Source organism: Passer montanus, unplaced genomic scaffold, assembly GCF_014805655.1.
Source record: "Passer montanus isolate IOZ18808 unplaced genomic scaffold, ASM1480565v1 scaffold2, whole genome shotgun sequence".
Taxonomy (NCBI): Eukaryota; Metazoa; Chordata; class Aves; order Passeriformes; family Passeridae; genus Passer; species Passer montanus.
Window position 1 is genome coordinate 18,871,742 of NW_024366591.1, and position 25,426 is coordinate 18,897,167.

At 38.5% G+C, this 25,426-nt stretch overlaps 1 protein-coding gene across 1 annotated transcript in view; it reads right to left on the reverse strand.

Moving 5' to 3' along the window:
• ARID1B (AT-rich interaction domain 1B) overlaps positions 1 to 25,426 on the reverse strand; it is a 323,938-nt gene that overhangs the window by 233,670 nt on the left and 64,842 nt on the right. Inside the window, 1 exon segment of the mRNA XM_039706785.1 lies at positions 9,838 to 9,984. Coding sequence (XP_039562719.1) covers positions 9,838 to 9,984 — 147 coding nt within the window.

Sequence of the window (25,426 nt, forward strand, 5' to 3'; positions counted from 1 at the left end):
TATTCAGATAATACATTGTCTCAACAGCAAAATCCCAATGCTAAATGCAGAAAATAAAACTAAATATATGTACACTGAACAGCTTCAATTATTAAAGAAAATGCATGAAGCCAAAAAAAAATGCAGTGTTAGATTTTATGCCAGGAATATTAACAAACTTATTTTCCCTGCCTCTGAGGAAAATAATGTGTGTTAATTTAAAGGCCATAAGAGAATATTGCTATATTGCAACTGGCCGTGAGGTGCAATTTACAAGACCACTGAAATCTGGAATATATACTGCCCATACAGAACTAAAAAACCAAACCAACCAACCAAACAGAACAAATAGTGAAAAAAATCCCAATCACTTAGATTTATTAGTAATTTTTAGACTTTACAACTTGATCATTTAATTCTGAATGCTATTCTATTTGCATTTTAGATTTTTTCTTAGAACAGCATTTGTACATTCTTTATATTCTAAAATATTTGCGTACATAACTTGTCAATGAACAGCCATCAGATTAGTGGGTTATAAAATAAATGACAATTACATGATCAGGTATCTTCTGATAAACTCACTATTCTGTATAACTAACTGCTACATTTCAAAGGTATAGATAAAATTATTTATGGGATATTAACTTATCTCTCAGAATAATGTCAAAAGAAAACTCTCCTTGAGCAGTAAGGAGAGTGGTAAAGGTGGCAACAATAGTTATCATCACTAATCTCCTATAACAAAAACCAGTTTTTATCAGCCCGCATTCTAGTAGTTTTACTATCAAGTTAATTAATTGACTCCTATGCTAATATCTAAATGCCAAGCAATTAATGGCACTGAACTATAGATGGCTTTTCTTTGCTCTTGTAGAGTTATTTTATAAAGCAAATGCAATTCTGTCACATCACTGATTTAATGCAGGCTTTATGAGGTTAATATTCCAAACCAATTGCAAAATAAAGAACTGCTTTAATTAACCTTCTCTGATTTAAATACTGGGAGAAAACAGAACTCAGAAACTTTAAATAAAATCACCATCATAACACCAACAATACTTTGTGGATCAAAGCCAAACCACCGATTTGAGAACTTTAAGAAATACATTTGTACATGTGTATCTTACTGTGCTTCTAAACTCATTAGAAAGACCTTTCTCTAAGCATAGCATACTAAATCCATGATTAATTTTACATAGTTTTTGTAGTTGAGCTGAAAAATGTTTCCTTTTAAGATTATTTACTTACAAATACTGAAGTTTTTAGTTTGAACAAATGATTCAGCACCCCTGCTTTTTGCACTAGAATACTTTGTGAAGATTTTTGTTATGGACATAGGACACTGCTCACTAAATCTACAAACTGATTGCACGTAAGTAACTGACACTTAAAATTAAAGCAGCAAAACAGGACTTCCCTTTTCCTAGGAGATTAAGTTTTCTCTCTTTCCAATTTAGCTGAAGGGAGGCTTTTATTGCCAGAGTTTCTCTATGATATTGTATGCTAACTTAATTTTAGTACATGAAAAAAATCAAGACTCAGGCCTTTCAGCATTGCATATCTTTCAAGCACAAAAGCTGCAATATGTCCGCCAGGCTCAGAATGACACAAAAACACAGGAATAAAAATGAAAAACCAGCAGGACACAGGTGGTTATGAACATTCCTGCCAAACAGGTTTGCAATGTGCGCTGACCTATCTCCCCTGACTATCCGGCCAGGTATCACCAAACCCCCATCAGCAGCAGATGCCTGTAGAGGTGCACTTGCTGGTTTCTCAGGAAAAGAAAGCTGACCTTCAGAATTCCTCCTTTAAATGGAAAAGCCTGCTTTCAGCAGAAAACCATTACGAGATGAAGACAGCAAAAGAACATACATACTGAGAAAATGTTTAACTACAATGAGCGAACTTGAAACTGAAGGTGCTGTTCAGTTGTTGAAACAACTCAGAGGCAAACAAATTCTTTCACTGACAGTCCTTTGGAAGATTATAAAACAGAAGTATAAACAAGCTTGCTACATTTTATACATGAACAGTAGTACCACTTTGCAAGATAAAGTACTTCTCCTTTCCCAGTAGTACCACTTAACAAATCCAAGTTACTACAAAGACAGCTATGTGTAAGGAGCAGTTACACATGCTAACTTTAACAGCTTCAGGCCTAACAGCCTGGAGTTGGATTTTTATTTGCATAAATTGACCACAATCTCTGTAAACACTCTCTTTAAAATAACAGGGCCAAGAAAGTCTTCTCTAAATCTGAATGCAGATTTTTGGGTTTGGTCAACAAGCCTTCAGCAAAAACAAGCCTGCACTACTGTCACTGCTGCTCTGTGCTATGCCCTCTATTTTGTGTTTGTGCTCAGGTGTGAGTTTACAGACAATTATACTTTCTTCTTCTGCCTGACTCTATTCCTTCAAGCTACTTGGCTCTGGAAGATTATTCTCCAAGTCAGACAAAGTAGCACCTATTAAGATCTTATAAACATAGAGAGAAATCACAGAGAAAAAAAAGAGAGAGGTTTGACATATTTCCTGGAATGATACAAGCAATGATGAGCAAACAGAGCAGTCCCCAAATGGACAATAATCAGCCATTCCCACTACTGGGAGAAGATGTGGCATAGGAGTCAGTTTCACTAAACTCCTGATACCAGATACCTCCACCAGATAAATAGCCTTATGCTTAACACTTATTTGCTATCACGGCATCATGATTATGAAATAAGACTTTATAAAAGCAGAGATCTAACTGGCAAAGATTTCAATCAGTTAAATACTCATTGAACCTACAAGGCATCAAACCCCTCTTGTCCCTCCTGAAAATATAATGTGCTTAAGAAAGGCTTAAAAAAGATAAATCAGTTTTATGCACAAGTTCAATACGGTTCCTAAGTATTTCAACAGTTCTTAAATCGCTTCAGTGCTCAGCAGGTGCTGGTCACTGGTAACTTGACTAGAAGCTAGGATTTAAGCTGTGGTGTGCCAGTTTGGAAGCCATTTGCTGAAAGCCTGCTTCCCTCCCCTGCTCTCCCCAAGGCCAGTCAAGCTGTGATACAGATGCAAGAAGCCAATAATGGACTCTGCCTTTTGGTATCTATCTCGCCTCTCTGAAGCACGTTGGCAACAGAAGGTTCAGTTTACCAAAACTGATGCCTTCATACAAAGTAATACTGTTGGTGTTCCTTGTCTCTCATTTCAGCTCTCTCATAAGAGAGACTGACAGGTTCAGTTTACCAAAACTGATGCCTTCATACAAAGTAATACTGTTGGTGTTCCATGTCTCTCATTTCAGCTCCCCCCATAAGAGAGACTGAAATGGCTGGCAAAGTGTATATATATATATGTATGTATGTATACATGTATGTATATATGTGTATATATGTGTGTGTGTGTGTGTGTATATCTCTATGAGTTCTTAGTGTCATGAACCTGGGATTATATGTTTCACAGGAATTACTTAACCATAGTACCTCTTCACTCTGGAAAGAATATAATTGCTCCTAAGCTAAAAACAAGTCCAACATTTCAGAATGGAGTGAGTGTATACTGAGCACTAGACATCTCTGTTGCTGAGATGACAAAAGCTGTGAAGGATTTATGGTACACAACAAGCAGTGGTGTCAGCCACTGCTGCTGACAGCAGGCAACTATCTCTTCTAAACATTAAATTTGATTATGAGTTCCCATATAACTGTAATAGTCAACTTCCACAAAGAATACTTTCCTATATGCCTAGCAGCAAATGTCAGATTAACATACAAGCTTGTTCTTTCCCAGATTTCCTGTGGTTCACAACCCAACAAATATTAAGTGCAACCACTCATCTAGCGGTAGAAAGATTACAGACGCCAAGGTTTAAAAAGGACAGAAGGACAAATGATTTTTATTGCAACTTTTAAGACATGCGCAGCTGTATGGTAGTCCTTAAAACAAATTTAAATTTAAGTCTGAAGGATTTGAGACTTTTTATTGCAACTTTTAAGACATGCGCAGCTGTATGGTAGTCCTTAAAACAAATTTAAGTCTGAAGGATTTGAGACCAAACTACAGTACAGTTGACTGCTAGTTCTGTGCCAATTTCTAATAGCTTAAGAGTGAAGATTTTACTATAAAGAGTAATTGCATTGAGGTACACCAATTTGAACTCACTGAGGACTGTCTGTATTACTTACTACTGAATTTGATATTTGCATGTACAACAGTTATTCCTATTATTACAACACTATTTTTGTACAGTGTTACACCCCAAAACAGCTTGACAATGTTAATTAACATGTTGCTTATTATAATGTTTAAAGAACTTTAGCAGCTCGCATTGAATTTAAAAAACAATACTTCATCTTCATTGTACCAAAATCACTTTAATAATTTGGTGCATTTTGCCACAATACAATTTGTTCTGTTTTCATGACAGTCATACAGATTGGACATGAAAACACATTAATTAGTTTCACATTTTGTTCACATTTTCAAAGACTGTTTCAAATCAGGAAATGTTTTATCTGTCCTACCTTGCACTGACTCAACACTAGAAACAGATGTCTGCAAAAGAACTTTCTCATCATCATCTCAGGCTCAAAACTGAGACTAATTCCAACCACTGATCCCAGTTTAGGGAAACATAGAGAAGTCCCTTATGGAAGCATCAGTGGTCTCCAACCCTCTGCGTGGAGAGACTGACCAAAGTGTCACCAGAGATGCTCCCCACCTTCTCATGTGCGCTGCCTTCCTGCTTCAGATGCCTTTCTACTTGGGACTACTAAAGCAATTCACAAATTCCTACTGGCCTGAACTGCATTTGTCCCCTGGCCCAGTCTCAGGAAAAAAAGCCCCACCAGTTAGTCTTGCTCTTTATTCGTCCTATACAGTTTGCATGGAAAAAAAACCTCCCCAAGATCAGTAGGTAAGGTATATTATTCTGGGGGGCAAACAAGGTTTTGGTCAGCTTTTAGAACAATTCAATAAAACCTGTGAGACAGTGAGAGAGTGCTTTTTGTTTGCTTGTTTATAAAACATTTTCTCCTTTTAAGTAAAAGCAGACTAAAGAGTAAGCCTGAACTACTTAGAAAAACCCATAGTAACCACAACAAATGAAGTACAAACACACAGTTAACCAGAATGACCAATGCCCCAGAAAATGGCACATGCATGCCCCACCTCAAGGACCTGCCACCCTTTTTTCCCATTTAATCTTATGCCCGTGTGTGAAAAAAGGGATCGGCATTCTATTCTGGAAACTTGCAAGCAGAGAGTTTCCAGGAAGGTGTAAAACAAAAGATGACTTCATTCAGGGTTACAGCAGTAGGTGTAGAATAAAATCACTATTTTTGTTTAACTAAGAGTGAGACCATAACTATTTTGCAGACCCATTTCATCTGTCAGAAATTGATACAGTCCCAGTTCATAAAATAGCACAATAAAGCTTAAAGGCACGATTCTATCTTGGTACATATGAACACATGCTACATAAAGCAAGAAAATATATAAACATGGCTGTTTACAAGCCAGTTGGAAAGCATAATAACCAAAAATATACATCACACTATCTTAACAAAATAATGTTTAATGATGACAGTTTAAGTTTGCAATTACATGACATTCTTGAACAAAATATCACTTCTACTTATGGCAAAAGATTTAAAACTGCAAAAACAAGCGAAGCATTTATTCATTTATATGCCATTTCAAGATGAAAAGCCCTGCCAAGGGCAACACTATAGTAGTGTAGCACATCTTTCTTCCTCTTTTTTCTTTTGAAGAGCAGTAAAGGTAAAAAGAAGTTAAAGGGAAAAAAAAAAAAAAAAAAAAACCAAAAAACCAAGGTAGTATCTACATCTACTGGCAATATCTTATGATCAATGAATCTGCTACTGCAATAAATTTGCTTAAAACAAAGCTCTTCCTTTAATGGTTTTTACACAGCAGGCTCCTGATATGAAGAGGGGATGACTGATGCTGGCTTACAATATGGTTCTATAGTAAACTGTGCCAGTTTTACTATCAAATCACCTCTTATGAAACTCTCTTTCTGCCTACCATGCAATCAATTTAACAAAGATCTAAACAACTTAACAGTTCAAACATTCAAATAAATCTCATTCTTCTCCTTCCCATCTATGCTTATTAGAAGAATGAAAGTCACAAGTCACTGGAACAGTCCCAGAAATTGTTTTATCTGTTTACTTTTATAAGACAAGATTGCATATTGAATTCAAGTGAGTCAAAGAAAAACAGCAATGGCTTCACACTTCCACAATATGTGAGAAATGAAGATGAGTACCAATTCTAAGGCACAACACAGAGTTATACCTGACCTCAGGAGCTTGCTCACAATGCGTCTAAAAGAGCAAAAATAAAACATCATCTGCAAGAAATTTCACATCAGTTTTCTCCCTATAACAGAATATCCAGATCATCACACTATGAGTTTTTACATAAAAGGAAACTAGTGGCAAGAAGAAGTCCATCATCCAGACAGAATAAACACTATTTTCAGCTTTATAATCTCCAAAACAAGTAGCTTGACATAAATCTACATGGGAAATGAAGAAAATACAGACAGGAAAAGAAGGCAAATTAGAGAAGCCCTCTTTCCCCAGTCTAGCATTTCTTTTCTCCCTCCTGAAGTAAAACCAATTCAATCACACTCACATCACAAAATCAATATAGAAAGACAAAAAAAAAGGTTAATGAAGAATATAGAAAACACAAAGGAAATTAATTTGCAAGCTGAAAAGAAAGAACAAAACTAAGGATGACAGACAGAAAGGATGACAGATTGTATGACTGAAACTACCTCAGCTTTCTAATTGACAGAATTATATAAACAGGATGTACTGATATTTTTAGGAGCAGAAATAAGAAAGATACACCAACTGGTGCAACAGGTAATATATGATTCTGTAGTTTATTTTAAAATTGTGTTTAGAAAATGTAAAGCCAGTTTTAAGTCACAGCAACACAATCACGTATTCGAAGAGACCCTCAGAGAGAGATCATACAGTGAAACCTCCAGCTCAAAGCAAGCCTAGTAGGAACAGGGTGCTTGGGGGCTTTGTCTAGTCGAACTTCTCCAATGATAGAGATTGCAGGCTCTCTGGAATCTTGTGGGGTTTATAATTTTTGAGTTTGTTTGGTTCTTTCTTGTACAGAGTTGCAACATCCCTCTTCTTAGTGTGTGCCTATTGCTTCTTGTCCTTCCCATGTGCCCCTGAGATGAGTTTGGCTCTGTTCTCACCCACATTCCCCAAACTGGTACCTCTCCTAAAACTAAACAAGTACCTACTCCTATTTCTCTTGCTAAAACTTTAATCAAATAAACTGTAATTCCTTATTTTTCAAAGGTAATCAGTCTCACATAAGCAGAGATATCTATGCTTAAGTAAGCACAGTTTGTAATTTTTTTCCATCAGCAGCAGAATTTGACATATGCTCCCATGTTTTGTTTTTTGTTTAGTATTAATTTTTGTATTCCACACTGGTTACCACTTGATGGTAATTCTACTATGCACTGCCAAGCAGAGAAAGAACACTTCTGCTGAAGTGTCAGAAATATAGACTTCAATTTCATGTGTTAGGAATTGTTTTCTAGATGAGCAGTTCTCAAAGAATGGGAAAGCACACAATGGTGAGATTTTACAGAGAAACATGACAGAAGAAGTGTTCACCTGCTGATTCTTCTTGAGAAAGGGGGAAGAGCAGCCATGGAACTGATCTGGAGATTGGGAAAGAAGCAAGCCCCAAGGTGTTTTAGGACTACTTATTATTTATACAAAATAGTCCCATCTACACACAGATACTCCAATTACACAGGGAAATTATCACATAATTCAGAACCTGGGATCAGAGTTCAAAACTTAAGAGGCTGACCACTGCTGAAGAACAGTCATTCACAAACCATCAAGAATCCAGGTAAAATTCTCACAGAAAGGACTACCAACTGCAAGGCTGTATTGGTGCAGACCTAATGCATCATCACATCTTGCAGACTGAGGCAAAAAAATTCCTGCTGACCTTCCTACGGTGCCTGTATCAGCCTTGGAGCCTGGATTTTGACTGTCCTTCAGTGTCACTTCAAATCCTCAAAAAGGAATGGTATCTTTTACTTGTGAATCTGCCTCTGCCTTTCTCTTCATCCTAGCTCTCAGAAATTCAAAATATATGGAAGGCTTTACTCTAATTTTACTTTCATCCTTCTATGATCCCTCTCACTTCACTGCACAAACCTTCTCTTTCCCAGCTATGATAGCAAATGATGTAATTGGAACACCTATCAACAGATAAATCAGTACCTTGTTACTCTTAAGGCCTATAAAGTTGAAATGTTTTGTGTATTTTTTAAACCAAAATATTCAATCCCTTCAACTGACAGTATATTTAAAACATGACAAGGTGTCCAAGGCAGCAAAAAACCCATTTCAATTTCATACACTGTGATATGTAGACATTAGAGCAGCTGTGTTTCTTCTATCTCATAGGCCTTATTACTAGGTCTTTATCTGCTGAGACTTCACCAAGATGCTTATGAACAGTATTTTCAAGTCATAGAGAAATCAAGCATTTAATGGCTAAGTAAAAAAGGAAGAAAATTAAATTTAAAGACACAACCGCAATCTTTAAAGTTGCAGTTACATATAATCCAAAAGACAGAATGTGGTGACATTTACAAGAATATCACAGATACAATTAAGAATTCTATTTCATAAACCATCCAGCATTTTAATGAAAAAAAGTTAATTCTCAATGGAATTTTAAAATGTAGATGAAGAAAAATTAACATGTAATTACACAGTGAAATTATCATAGCTTTATTTTAAAGTCAAAGGAGGGGAGTCTCCAGTATCATTGCCACTTCCAGCATCTTTTGTTAGTTTATTTTACACACTATTTTTATTTCAAGCTAAGATTTCTACATTGCACCAGCATAATCGCAAAATGTTAATCAACCATGCCTGACAGAATTCCCCAGTGACTTGCAGCAAGTGCTGATGCTTCCACTAATATCCAGTCTTGAGCAACTCACTTTTGTTAGATTTCCCAGGATGGTGAGTATGCTGTAGTTTCATCCTTCCATTTCCAGATCACCTCTCCATGATTAACAGAGCTGAGACTGCAGACAGAACTGAGCCTACATGTTCAGCTGCATCAGCTATGCACATCCATTTTGTTCAGTATCTAACATCCAAGTGTTTCTCCATCTCTGGGAACCAGACCCATACATTATCACTTCTGATCTTGGTTAAAAACAGAATCACTTGAAATTAATTTTAACGCTTAATATAAAGAGCACAATTCAAAACCAGCAACGGATAATGGATTGTGCCGTTTCCCTAACTGGATGTGCAAACTGACAACATTCAAATTAATAGCTGTAATACCCATTTAAAATATCTTTTAAGAAGCTCCCTGGACAAAGCAACTCCAAAATGCCTTGAACTCCTCCACAAAAAACCCAAACCAGTAGTGACCACACTAGATGCAGGAATTCTCAACAATGTCTGTCTTGTGAGGAAACAACAAAACAAAAGCAAGGAAAAGCTCCAGCATCCACTGACATCTCATCAAGAAATTGCTGGCTGTTTTTAAAAGCACAGATGCTGGGACATGTACACTGGCTTTACCATACAAAGGTGCTATGAAATAAAGTCTGAAAATGTGTGCAGATATATTTGCACATATGCATATATCAGATGCATATATCCTGAAGACCATTCAGAAAGATGTGGTCTGATTCCATGTTTATTTAATTTCGCTTAATTTATTATTTAATTATTGTTATTTAGTTGACACTGCTCTCTGCACTCGGGTTCCTTTTACACTTCCAGCCTGTCAGTAGTGGAGGACAGTGCTTACCTGCTGAGCCTGGTACCTCTGCTGTGCCTGCGACAGGTACTGAGCCTGGGGCGGCAGGTGCTGCGGCTGCGGCTGCTGGTTGTAGTACGGCTGCTGGCCCTGCTGGCAGTAGCCACTCACACCTTGCTGACCATACTGAGGTGGGATCTGTTGGAAGAGCCAAGCAAAGCAAACACATGAGTGGAAGCAGAAGGACATAAAACCAAGCTATGTCCCACCCGTGTGGCAGCCTCAGCAGAAGTGATATCCTCAGCTACACACCTGACCCAGCGGTCTGACCCCTTCCCTCAGCAGTCAGTGGGAGCCCTTAGATCCTCTTGCCTTAGCAGAAGGAGTAAGCTCAAGTGCTCTGCATAGTTACTCTTTTCTGGAAGAGCTTCTAGGGGAAATGCTACACTTCTGAGCATCACAATTCTGTAATGCCCACCCATAAAACACAGAAGCAGTTATTTGAAATATTTGCTCTCCTTGGGCACACTAGTGAGGCAAATCAACAGAGGAATCATTCTGATGTGCTGACCCAAAAGCTGAATTGTGAAAAAAAGGCACAGGTCATAACAGACGTTGAAGGAGAAATGCCTTTTGTCTTTTTTTTTTTTTTTTTTGAGGAATCAGGTGCTAATTTTTACTTAATGTTTTGCCCACAGTTCTCAGGTTCTCAGGTTTTTATTGTTTGTATTTAAGCCTTATACAAAAGTCGTGGGGTTTGGCAGGATTTTGGTTTTGTCAAGTTCAATCTCTCTTACTCTTCTCCCCCCACTAAGATATACTTTTTTTAAAAGTAACAACAAAACAAAATAATGTGCTACACACCATTTGGAACATGTATCATTTACTGAGAACCTGCACACACTGAGAATCTGCTAGAACCAAAACCAAGTCAATTACAGTGTCAGAGAAATTTTCTGCATTGATTTAGTCTGTAAGCTTTGTATCAATAGACACTGACATTTTCTCGAGGTATTTGAAAGAGCACACTTTCAATGGACTCCTGATATCGTGCCCAGATTTCCTTGCTTTTAGGTACCCATGCTTTTCCCCAAACTCTGGAATTTAATTATCATTTCAGATGCAGCACATGACTTCTCCATTCTAGAATGGACCTCCCGTTGGTCCTGCACATCCCTGCCCTAAGCAAATGTCTCAAATACCTGAGCACATCCAAAATGCTTTGATCTCTGAACCGTTCCCACTGAGTTTCTGATAAAATGATAAATCTGTTTATTCAACAAGCAAACACATACCCATTCTACATAAAGTTAATTCACCACATTCATTCAACAGCATTCGCTAGGCAATAGTAGTAGTAATAATAATAATAATAATAATAATAATAATAGTAATAATAATAATAATAACAACAACAACAACAATACAAAGTTAAATTTAAACACCTGCTTAGGCTGTTTTTATTATCACACTTGATCTGCTCCTATTACTTCTGCCAGAAGTTGGCAGTCCTACCTCTTGGTCACTCCTAAGATCAGCACAGTAACCCCACTCCTGCATTTGCTCTCTTTGCCTTCACTTCCATTTCCTTTCCCATCATTTCACAGGCAGTTGAACGTTTCTGTGACCAGAGCAACCCTTTCTGACAAATACCCTCTCCCCGATGATGCATAAATGAAGCCTTTATAATGCAAACTAGAAAGGGTGTGTTGGAATATCATCAGGCAAACAGACAGCTGGAGTCTGGGATCTGACAGAAGACCACATGGTGATTTGCCCATCATCTGCAAAGGTCACAGAGCCTGGACTGGTTCCTGTGAAATACTGAGGAAGAACCTATGTTGTGGTCCATCTGGGTTCCAGTTACACCAGGAAGAAAAGGACAGATAACCAGACAGCAAAATATGGGCTGCTAGGGGAAGGGAGGGGAAAAAAAAAGAAAAGAGAACTTGAATGCCCAATTGACCAGATGGTAACAAAGCAAATGATCAGACACATGAGTAACCAGAATATTTCTGGAATACAGATACTTGTACAGGAGAGCTGGAGTTCACCTGAACATAGGAGCCAGGTCACTGGTACATAAAATGCAAGAAAATTAAAATTTAAAATGAAAAGGGGATTAAAAGAACACATGGTTAAAAAGTGTGGTATTGCTATGTCAAATAAAGACATGGAGATTCTGGGACATCAAATGAAGATGCTGAGAAGAATCAAAGAATGAAAAATGGACATGCAGTGACTGCAGAGTGAGTAGAGTGGCAATAAGAAATTCTAACAATACATGGACTTCTACACAAAGAGGGGTGGACTGGATCACTGGGACATCAAATTGCAAACAAAAGCACTAATAGTAGTCATATAAGAAATTCGGTAGAAAGGAAAAAAATGTGGGGTGACTAGTAGGCATCATCCTAGGATACAAATTCAGGGAGAAGACAGCTAATAACAAAGGAACATTATAGGCTACATAGCCTTTAAAAGCTAATCAAAATAAAACTCCACCTCACCAAGCAGCAGAGGTCTGGAGCTTGGTCAGATACGGAAGATTGAGTGCTGGAACCACCATGCATGGCCAAACTACAACAATGCTGACAGCAGCACACTAGCACGATCAGCAAAAGGCACACCACAAGATTGATTAGGGGGAGATTTCAGCTCCCCCCAGACTGACTGAGTAAGCAGACTACAAAGCTGAGACCAAAGTATCAGATAACTCCCAAAGGCTGTTCCATGGAACTGCTGGTTAAGGAACTTGCATGAGGAGCCAATGCCTTTGGCTCAGTCCAGAGCAGCAAGAATCATCTACTACTGCATCCTGCAGCTGCAGAACCACTGTGCATCAGTGACCATAAAGGAGTTAAATTGAGCATCCCTACAGGAACAATCAAACCCAAGGAATCTACTACTGTCATGCTTAACTTCAAAAAGTATAACTACACAGAAATGAGAAAGCTTGTTAAAAGGAATCTCAGACAGCTATGAGAAATAAAATCTGACTGGCAGCATCAAAGCTGTTTAACAATAACCACATGGAAAGCACAGAAACAATATTCACCACCCATTCAGAATTATTTGATAAGAGCAAAGGGACACCAGCAAGGCTCACTGCAGTTTTCTACAGGCAAAAAGGCATCCCCTTCAATAAGCCAGCACCAGGTCCAAAGGAGGAAAACAGAAAAGACTGTAAACTCTGGCACTTCAAATGTAATAAGACAGGCCAGAAAGAACTGTTGGAACAGCTAGAAAAGGGAATCAAATGAGTAATGATTCATTTCTTCAAACACATCAGAAGCAGGAGGTCTGCCAGAGTCTGAAGTGACAAATGATGATGAAGGTATAAGGGGAGATAAAGAGAGCACAACGCCATCACAGAGAAGCTTAACAAAATCTTTGGCTCTAGTGTGCACTGTGGAAAAATCTTGGGGTGTTCCCATGCTGGAGTCCTTTGTGAGGGACTTGATAAATGTCTCTGAATCTGATGGGACTTTTCATGGAATAAAGTGACAAATGAACAGTCAGAAGTGGCGTGGGACCATAAAGTATCACTCCTGAGGTCTAATCAAATTCAAAAAGCTGAATTACTAATGACCTATACAGACTCTAAATTGGAGCTGCCTTGGTAGGTGAGAATTGCAGCATGGCTTAAAAAGAAAAGTCAGAGATTTTAGTAATTTAAGACTACATAACACCAATGATTGTTCTGGATAAATCAGGACAGAGAAGAATGAAGATGAGATTCAGGAAACATCAACAGAGCAAAAGAAAATCCCTCTCTACTGACTTCTTGGACTTACTAGGAAGGCTCAGAAAAAAAGGTTCAGGGAAATGCAACAAGAATCATCATAGGTGTAGAACAGTTTCCATAAAAAGCATCTACAACTCTTTGAGGATGGAAAAGACACCAGGAAGTAGGAACATGGTGCAAAACTACAAAAGCATCTTGTCCAACAACAATTAGGATGCATTCAACAGCAGAAGCAAACTTCAAAACAAGAGGGAAACAGGTTCTCTAGTCACAGAGGTAGCAGATGTTTAGAACTCCTTGCCAAATTGATGTTTCGAATGCTGAAAGTTTATGTGGGCTCAAGCAAAGACTGGACAAGTTCACAAAAGAGACATCCTCTGAGAGTTACCAAATTTATAGAGCCACATCTGGCTCAGGAAGTCCCTGAAGCGAAAATAGCTGGAGGCTTGAAGAGTACTGGGGGAAGTACAACTGCTTGCTTTGTTCTGATTCTCCTCCAGGCATCCAGTTAAAGCCTCCACTGGAGGCAGGATACACAGGGATGCATGAACCCTTGATCTGCCCCGACAGAACCAAGACTACATTCTCACCTCTTCACAAAAGATAGCAGGAGTCCCCAGAGAAGACAATGAAATTTTGGTCTGCAAGATATTAAGTAACAAATGTAAGCAACCTGAAGAGGCAATAACACCTTGACTGCCAAAGCTCTCAGACTGCTCCATTTTCTTAAGTATTTTCCCAAGCAATCTTTCAGACACTGGTTTAAGAATGGGTACCAGGCTCTTTTTCTGATCTTATATGTCAGTTACTTATGTTAGAATTTTCCTCCATATCCTTCCAATTCAAACTGTTTTAAAAAAACAACCAAACACCACCACCTAAAATACAACAACAATCATAATGCTACATGTATGTTTGGATGCTGCTGTCTTCAGTGCAGAGACTCATCACCACTGCCTTAGCAGAACACTCCATATAACGGCTGTGGCTATTTAAATAAACAACAAGCAAATTAATCCACCTGCTTTACTGATGGGGATCACAAGATACTGCTTATGGACAAATGTTTATTAAACAGCATACCAAAAAAAAAAAAAAGTTAATTAAAATCTCCCCCAGAACACAGAACAAGACAAATCTAAAGCCAATTACTTACAAGGCTTGGAGTGAATGACCCAAGCATCCTCTTTCTTCATAAAGTAAACCCTCCCTCCCCTTCTCCCTTACACTTGTATTTTTTGTGGCCACACAATGCAGGAGATGAGAATTTGGCAAATTTCATCATGCCTGTGGTAGTGCAGACGTTCTGGGGACAGCTGAAGTGAGAACAGACCTGAGTCAGAATCTATTTCAAGGCAAGCACAGAAACTGTAAAAATTACTTTGGACTATTATCTGACTTGCACAGTATAAACAGCATTATTCTGGGAGAAGTATGACTGACCATAACTGATTACACCATTCTGAACACAAACAAAGAAGGGATGAGAACAGAAGGAACAAAACTGGCAGCCAAAATGAAGAGATGGGGCAAATGCAATTAAACCTATAACTTAGCCCATTATCTTTAATTCTTGTTTGAATAAGAGATCTGGTGGCAAGCATTCTTTTCCCAGGTAATACCTTGATAGAAATGGAAGTTTTAAGCAATTTTTGCATGTGCAATCCATGACTGATGTCAAAGAAGAAGGATCATTAGACAGCATTAGAGTCATTACAATAATTTTTAAAATTAAAATGTAACAAAATTAGTATGTTAGCATAGGTACATTAATAACACTAGCAATAAGCAGCTACTGCCCTTTTACACCATCCTGATGGCTAAATCCAGTCAATAATGGAAGAAGCTTTACATAGCCCCCATCACAAAAAGCTCTGCAAAGTCGCTCTGGGATCCACCCGAAGACATCAGATACCAAAACATGCTCACTAGAGGGGAAGAGTGGAAGAGTCCCAGCTACACCCTTGCTTCTCCCTGAAATCTACTGGGTGCCCAAAAAGTGGGGCATGATACTGGATATCCATTAGCCTGGATTATACTGATAGAAGGCAACAATGCAATCTGGAAGCTGTGGAACCACAGTGTCATGATACAAAAATCTGGGGCAAAACAGGTCTATTTGGCCTGATCAGCATTGAGCCTGGCTTACAGAGAGACGAAAAACTTCAGGGGCAGGGGTGCCACTCAGAAGAAAGGATAGCACTACCTGGTTATACAGTGGACACTTAGAGTGGCCAACTTCGCTGAGGAACAGTGAGATAGAATATTGTGAAACAAGTACGATCCTGAGTAATATAATCATCAGTAACAGTTCACTTTCTTAGCACCTGCAACACTGTAATTACATAGAAATTAGAATTTAAAAATTTATAGTGAGGGGCATCTCAGAAAAATAAAACCCTACCACCTGATACTTTACACTAAGAACAGCGCATTCCTTCAGTTAACAGTAAAGGTTACAGTATTTAATTCTAATTACTTTAATTTTACAGTGATCAATTCAGTTACAACTATAAAGGAAGATGTCACTCAGTTCCTATCAAACCTTCAAATGAAACACTTGTGATTCCTGAAACAACTTCTGCTGCAGTTTTATATTTCCAAAATCAGACCTCTGCCAAACCCTAAGTAGTTTCCTCCAAACATTCAAACCATGCACTTCTCCATACTTTCCAATACAAAGCTGTAATAGGAAACGAACTCCTTGACTTTCACACACTTAAAAAAAAAGGTCTGGTTCATATCAAGAACTTTCAAATTCACAGAAGTCCAGGTCTTCATCTGTATGTTTAGCTGAATTAGAGAAAGAAGAAAAATATAATATGCTTATACAGCATAAGGAAATCCTCTAGCACATGTTCAGTAGAATATTCTGTCACAGTTAGGGCAGCATAGTCTCCTGTCTCAAATCAACATGTTCAACCCCAGCATGCTTGTGCACACAGCCTTAATGAAAGCTAAAAATCCTTCTCACTGAATGGCAAAAAAAGAAAAAAAAATGTAAAAGGAAACCAAGTAGAAAGCTGGGTGTTAATGTCAAGGCTATTAATCAGAGGTAGATCTGAAATCCTGATGCTACGGTATTTTATTCATACATTCTATAAATTCTATTACTTCTTATCACTTAGCTTTGACCTTTTGACAATACATTGGTCACAATGTTCACCTGTGTTACTCTCTTTCCTACACTGCTTGCCTTTACATTGAAGTATGAACTTCAACATCTTATTAAGAGCCTTTAAAATATTAACACTAGGCCTGATACTGGTCCACCCTGTGACCCAGAGCAAGGAAGCAAAAGCATAAAAAGCATGTTTCTGTGTCACAGAACAATAATCCCCATTCCAGAACTTGCAAGGTAGTGGATTTTGCAGAGTCATTAAATGCATGCCTATGTTGAAGACTGCAGTGCAGCACACAGATCTGCAAGCTAGCTCAGATACTGGCAGGAGCCTACACCAAAAGCTGCGCTCAGCTAATTTGCCGTGCTCCACAGAAGGGTGAATTAGGTCAAAGGGAGATCCACACTCTTATAGCCAGACTGCTTCTTGTACACAAGCCAGTTCATTAAAAAAGGTAGCTCAACCATCTTCACAAGACACTGCAGTCTGCAATGCAGTCCTGCCCGGCACTCACACACATGCCTGTGATCCCCTTTCCCCAAGAAGTACACGGCAGCACAATTACACCACTTGTCAGTGCAACGTATATGGCATCACATATGTACCTGTCATAAGGTGCTCTCTACACACTGCCTTTTACTCTAGCTTTAATCAAAGCAACATGAGCTAACCAATTATTAATACAGGCAATTTTCCTCTCCTAAAAAAGCTCCAAACCAACCTATCAAAAAAAAAAGTGTAAAAAATCTACTAAGTTTACATGATTAAGGAACTCTCCAGTCAGAAAATACAGATGTTAAAGTTCCAAAAGCAACATTAACTGAGCCATGTTACACATATATAGCACCTTCTCTTTCTGATTTATGTTGTCCAAGGCATTTCATAAAATAGAGAGGATGTGAAATGTGGCTTAGTTACTGTGGCTGCTATCTTATCATTTATGTTTTCTGACTTCTTAGCTGTGCAACCTTCACATCTTATTAACATAGTTTTTTGCATAGATTGTAGTATGGAATAGTACTTATGTTTTATGTATTGACATATTTTTGATGTACTGAGATTTTGAATAAGTTTGCTATTCTTCATGATGAGAGCCAAATAAATAAAGACTACTGCCACAAAATAGTCAATCATTTATACGGAAAAGCAATATCTCTCCTTCCAAAAAAGAACACTTTGATTCCCTTGTCAGAAATTGATGAAAACTACCTCTGCTGTAAATGCTAAATCTATGCCAATACCACAACCACCTCCCAATCCCACCTTCTCCTAAAAACAACAAACAAACAAAAATAAAAAAATTTGCATGTTTCAGATGAGCTAAAATTAGTTTCAAGGGAGAGGTAAACAGCTGAGTCCAGAAACAAAAGGAAGAAATTTTTCCTACAGTAGTGTTGATTTGCACAGTGCATTACAGCTTGAACTAATGCAACATTTGGTCCATTCTGCAAGTTAAGGGATGAATGTATGATAATCTCCAGTAAGAGATTTCCACATTGCTACATCTATGCTCTTAAACCAACACTATAGTGAAGACTAAAAATTTGCAGCAGAATTGTTTATGGAAATGCTATTTTGATACACTGCATTACAAACCGAGAAAAATCATAGTGCCTACACACACACACACACACACTCTCTCAAGTGATGAGTCAGTTAAGATATCTATTCTTATACTCTGCCTTCCTTCCTTTTTTTTAAAGAAGGTGATCAAAATAATTAAAAGGGATCATGTAATCTGCTTAAGGAATAGATTTCCACTTTACAAACCAACATAAGGAAAAGCACATCACAACTCTCACAACCTGATCTCTGGTGATTCTGATGATTGTGCTTCAGTAAAAAACTTGTAGGAAAAACTTGAGGAAACCTCATCTCTTGCTGTGTGAGTACCACGAAATTCACCTATGAAATGCCAGCTATTACAGAATGCAAAAGCCTATATTTAACTGATTTTTAATCATGTAATAAATAATTTATTACAGGGCACTTCTTGAATATCCATGAAAGGAATAAATCTATGATCCCCAAATCCTCTAGTTGCCATTTGTTTTCCAGGAAATTAGCAATTTTGACCACTATTTCTTAAATGGTGATTAAAATAAAATATGGTTAAAAAAATACAGAGAAACATATTTCTTCAGACAAATTCTGCAATGCCATTAAAACCTTCTAAAGCAGGGAGCACAAATGAGAGGTATGGGTTGAGTTTGAATAGCAGGTAATCCAGCTGCATGAGTAATCCTCCAATTTTATGCCTTTATACACAGAGAGACCCCTAACATTTAACTACTGGAGACTGAAGAATCCCTCAGTAAAATAGCTTCCACTCTATGTTTCTTCTGGCACATAGTCTTGGTAGGAGGAAAAATTGCAAGCATTCTTTAATCTCAGTAGTGAGAAAAGGCAGAATGTGCACACACCCTGTTTATCACTGCTTCCCTGGCATCTTGCACACCCTTGAGTTTTCTTTTTCTTTCTTTCTTTCTTTCTTTCTTTCTTTCTTTCTTTCTTTCTTTCTTTTTCTTTTTCTTTCTTTTTCTTTCTTTCTTTCTTTCTTTCTTTCTTTCTTTCTTTCTTTCTTTCTTTCTTTCTTTCTTTCTTTCTTTTTTTCTTTCTTTTTCTTTCTTTCTTTCTTTCTTTCTTTCTTTCTTTCTTTCTTTCTTTCTTTCAAGAGAAAAGGGTGCTTTTAATTAATTCATGTTCTCCTCCAAAGATATCAGTCCTGATGAATACTGGCTTTACCATTCCTAAACTCAATGGCTTTCAGAACTAAATAATTTGAGATCATTCAGAGCTCTTCACTGTATCTCTTAAAACAGCAGAAGAATATAAAAGATCTTCCATGGGGAACAACTCCATGCTCCCTTAAGCAAGCTAAGCCTTTCTCTTCTTTCCATCTAACTTCTCCAGTTCCACACAGGGCTTCACAGACCCTTACAGTGCACACCCTCTTTCCCTGACAGCTGCTTTTCTTCCTTTATTGCTATCCTGCACCTGTGGAGGAACAACCCCAGGGACCAATATATGGTGGAGACCATCCAGCTGGAAAACACCTTGGCAGAGAAGGACCTGAAGGTGCTGATGGACACCAAGTTGCACATGAGCCAGCAATGTGCCCTTCCCACAAAGAGAGCTAATGGTATCCTGGGCTGCATTAGACAAAGTACTGACACCATGTCTGGAGAGGTGCTTCTGCTCTACCCTGGAGGACTGTGTCCAGCTCTGGGGTCCCCAGTACAAGAGAGACATGGACATACTGGAGAGAGTTCATCAAAGGGCCACAAGGATGATTAAGGGGCTCATGCACCTGTACTGTGAGGAAGGGTAAGAAAGCTGGGACCATTAAGCTTGGAGAAGAGAAGGCTTCAGGGAGGCTGAACAGCAGCCTGCCAGTGTGTAAAGAAACTCTAAAAGAGAGCTGCAGAGGGTTTTTGTACAGTGGCATGTAGAGACAGGACAACAGGGCATGGCTTCAAACTAAAAGAAGGCCGGTTTACATTAGGTACTAGGAAGGAACTCTTTACTGTGAGGATGGTGAAGCACTGGAACAGGTTGCCCAGGGAAGTTGTGGAAGATATGCTTCCACATCCCTGGAAGTGTTGGATGGGGCTTTCAGCAACCTGGTCTAGTGGAAAGTGTCCCTGCCCACGGCAGGGTGGTTGGAATTTGATGATCTTTAAGGTCCCTTCTGACCCAGACCATTGTATGACTCTATACTTCAGTTTAGTAGTGTTTTAGTACAAAGTTATCTGCAAAGGGGTGCATGAAATTTCTGGTCTTTAAGAGAGAACCTCTCTGGTTTTGGCCCAGACACCTCTGACAAGGTCACCACTTTTGAGTTAACGCCCACAAACAGCAGACCAGTAAGTCATCTTCTGTTCTGGTCCTTCGCTCTGTTATGGGATATCATCCGTTTAATCAAGAAAAACTTGCAATGACAGAACAGATTTACAGCTCTTTGTGTTCCCATTATGGATGTGAATCCCCAAGTAGTGTCTACAGCAGAGAAGGTTGATCAACACACAAAGAAAAATGGATGACCTCCCATATCCATCATTTAGGTTTAGCAATATCTGTGATAAATCTCGTAATTTGTACAGTCAAAATTCTTCTAGTTTCTTCTGTTATAGCAGGATCAAAATCATACTTTTCATCTGGACACTGAAAATTCCCCACAGCAAGGAATCCTGAGGCAAAGAGAATGACTAGCTGAACGGTACGAAAATTTGATTACATCTCTACCCATCCAGGATAACTTATTATCCTGCAGCACAGCATTAACTGTCTAAGATCAGGATCCCATTCCTGTGGCACAGTTCCTCAATATTCTTTTGAGGGTACTTATGCTGGCTTAGAAAAACAAGAAATACAGAGCTACTCCTATCAGAAACCCTTCTTCTTTAGATGAATTTGACCAAAGTGCACCACCAATAAAACCAAAACCAGCCAAACAAAACATATTTTTTAAAAAGGGAAGATGAAAATCTTTTCTGTGATGACTTTTCTTTCCTTTTTCCTACTGGGAACAGATAAAAACCAAGTCAGCCTCTTAAATAGGAGTACTTACATAACAACTGTGATTTCAAATATTCCTGCAAGTTTTTTTAAAAGAAAACTTTCAAATCATTCCTTGTAGACGCAGAGTTCAGATATTTGATTTATTCCATTTCTATTATTTAATTTGACCTATTACTTAGCACTGAAAAACATCAAAAGAACCCTGACAGAAACATCAAAGACATCTATCTTATAAATTCATAGCTGAAAACCATATAGCACATCATAATTTTTAAAATAATTACAGTTTTATTATACTCAAAATAAGATGATTATTGTAAATTATTCCTCAAATCAGTTACCACAAGTAAGTTTTAGAAACATCTGCTAAATGTAAGTATCTGGATACAGTTAATCCAATTCATGTCATATTATACTCAAAATGGAACAGAAAAACAAATTACAACCTTTAAAGTCCTAACATAATTTATCAAAAATTACCTGTTTTGCTTAATTGAAAATAGCCAACTTAAAAACCTATGAAGAATCAACCATCAAATTCATACACTCATTCTACAAAATTACTAGAATTTTTAAAAAATTAATATTACAACTAAATTTAACTCAAATATTGTGCTCTATCTGTTAATATTCATAATACTATTAGTCTTTCAAAGCATCCAAGCATCTCCAGTATATCCATGCATAGCTCCTTCCTTTCTGGAAAGCTCAAGCCGCCCTTCCCCTAGATCTGGTTGTTTTGAGCTATTATCCTGACCATCTATTTTGTTTCAACATTCACAAAACGGATTCTTACACTCACAAGAAAATGCTTCCTTCTCATTTATGTCCAGACTGAAGCAATATCTATCTGTACACAAAATTAACACACAAGTGTATAATTGTAGTTTTATGTTCAAGTGCCCCAATTATGCACTTTGAAACACTTTAAAGGATCCATCAGGAACATTCAATACCTCCAAACTGTAAAGTCTTGAGGAGTGTCTTTTGACAAGACAGCTGCATTATGCAGAAATCTTTCAGCTACAAACACAGAAAGCAATCAGTTTGGGGTTTTTTCCCCCAGGATACTCTGGCTGTAAAGAATGGTGGCACCTATCTGGTGCAGTGCATTTTGCCACAACTAAGAGACGAGCAGGAAACTGGATAGTTTGTTTTTCTTTTGTGTAATATGTCCCAGGTAAGCACAAAAGGTCCAGCCTCCAGATTGTTTGAAAAGGTGATTAAGGAAAGGTGATTAAGAACGTTTGCAACAGACAAGTGAGGACCCTACACCTTCCTCACTTCAGCCCCAAGTCAACTGCAACTCCACACACACGCTTGGTGAACATTCATCCTCTGCTTTCTCACTTCTTATAAAATACTTTTAAAAGCAGTTTGTTCAAAAAGGGAGTGCAGGAGGTGACTGTCAACAGTTTTTTGTTACATAAATAAATTTCTCTGCACATGTGGTGAAGAAGGGAAATCTATGTTAGCCCATCTGACTTTGCACTGAAATGGGTTACAGGTGCTCACACAATGCATTACACTCTTTCACACAGACTGGTGATAAAATTGCCATATCCTTCACGTTATAGTTTATGAGAACCACTAGTGGTGTTCATGGCAGGGGGTAAGGGGGGTGATGTCCCAGCAAACACAAGAGAAGATAAGAAGACAAACTAGTTTCACATGACAAACACATACCAAGTTCTTAATGAATAATAAGTGAGGAAATCAGAGTGGTAAAAACAGCTTAAGAAGAAGGTAGATAATTCATTACATTAAAAACATACTAAGAAAAGGGCTTCAGGGTGACTCAAAGGTGGTTAAGTAGTGAGGCCATCTTAGCAAAGGTTTTCCTCAGTAAAACCAAGACACAGTAACTTACACTGAGAAAATGCAATGCTCTGTGCAACTCATATGGGATTTAGCATCAGGTGTCAGGGGCATGCAGTCACTGTTTGCTGACCATCAACAAGGAGATAAGATGAGCCTATTTGTGAGCTCAGAGAATGATGACAGGTACCAGGCAGAGTGAGACCAAATTCCAGCTGTTGTTACAGTTATTTAGTGGGGCCAACAGAATGCTAAGTTATTCCAAGGGTGATGGGAAAACCGCACGTTTTCAGGAAGGTGCCATTCAAAGCTGTTAGAAAAAACGTGCCACGGAGAAATGCTCCCAAGCTACTCATGCAATGCACTGTGTGGGTTCCTGTCTCACAGCTGCCCAGTGCCCACCTCTGCATGCTGAGGAGCTCCTGCTCCAGCAGGCACCATGGCACCACGAAAGACACAGTGTGGGTTGATCACGTTTTGCATAATGCTCCAGAGGCAAAAGCACCAAGACAACTGGTGCTGCGAGCCGATCTGTCTGCTGCCACAGAAGCCCCACTACTTCACCCAACCTGTCAGTTCTCCCTGACTCTCTTCCAAGGCTTCTGTCACATTCAAACAGCAGAAAGACAATGGGCAGCCTTCTGCTGCCTCAGCACACCAAAACACTTCAGCGTGGTCAGATGAACCCAGCAGTGGCAAGAGGGAAGTGGCACTGCAGGTACCAGCTGGGTTGGCTTTGGCTGCTGTTGGAACTGCAGATTGTTTGGGTTTCGTTTTCTGTGGCTCTCCTCATCTCATGAATCCAAATCCATAGTTCTCACTTTCCAAAAAAGCACCCCATGTGCAAAGTAACAACATCCAGCTCTCCATGCAGAGCGCTGCTAAGGGAGAGGTGCAATGAGAAAGCTGCCGCACTACCAAGTGAAGCTGCAAAAGCACCCTTGACTTTCAGGGAGGACACACAGGCTTTTCACATCTCCTCAAACTCAAGACACTCAAATTTTGTCATAAAATTTAATCCTCTTTAAATAGAAAATAATTCATTGCTGCTCTCACCTAGAGTGACATCCAAAGGAAAGCAGTGATACGGGGTGGGGGGATATACACACAGTTCTCTCTCCCTTCCTTGCAGGAAGCAAAAACACACAATACATTTCAGGGGCATTCTTAGCATGAAATAAGGTGCAAGTGGGTAATGCCCATTTAGATTGTTCTTGAATATTATTAGAGCAATGATCACTTATCTATATTGGCAATTAGGTATTTTAACCTCCTGTTTGGTTTGGCACATCTTCCTCCGAGTACCAGCTGTACTTTAGTGGCTACAGCATTGTTCAGGCATGAGCTTCTACGATTAAACTAAGCTTCTGATTTTGTAGTTGCATAACTATTTGAAATACTTCAAACAATAGGTCAATATTTCTCAGAAGCTGTATATACCTTCGAGAGCACAGAGTTCATACATCCTGGAGAACAGGATTTTTAATTTTAAAACCAGGTATTTTCATTACTTAATTTGCTCTGATGTATAAAAAATATTTTTGGATAGTACAACACTACAGAGAAGAGCTTAGGAAGCAGCACTGTCTGCTTTGGAGGGAGTACTTACCCATCTGCCCTTCTGGCCAGAGGTTTAATAGATTTCTATTTTTATAAAGGACATAAGGGGAGGGGGTGGCTCCATCAGTTTCCTACAGAAACCCAGCTGCCAAACTGGATGTGCCAAAGGGGAATTTTAGGGAATTTTAAAGAGATAACCTCTGCTGAGACTGCAATGTCAGCTTTGTAACCTCATGACTGGAACATGTGCAGTGAATGCTGGATTGAAAAAGCTGTGCTATGGGAGTTAGAAGAAAGAAAAGGAGAAAACAGGAACAGCACGAACTGGGATTATTACCCTGTGATGAGAAGAGGACTGGAGCTAAAAAACACTGTTAGTTCACTGTGAAAAAATACATCTACAGAGTAAGCTCACTTTGATTTGAGTATTTATTGATAACCTGTGTGCACTTTCCTTCTCCCAGCCCTAATATGGTCTCTGCATTTTATGCCGATTCTGTTGTTCCATTTAGCAGGTCACTTGCAGCATAATTTAAACAACACATGGACCCAAACTGACCTCTGGTTTAAATGTTCAGCACAGAAATTGTGAGGTAGGGCTTGAGCAGGGAAGAGGAATGGGAGCAGAACAGGAACACTGCCATTTAAAAGCAAACAATAAATAGATTTTTTTAAAAATTAAATAATTGGTGCTTTTTTGATCTAGTCCTTCAGCTTCTACTCAGCTTTTCTTGCATGTTGAGACAAAACTAAACTAAATTCCCTTATTTCAAATTATCAATTTTTATAAAATTTATTTTACAAGAAATAGATAAAGAACTATGGCACATACTGCTATTTACTCACTGACATCAGAATGTTTGAAGAAATT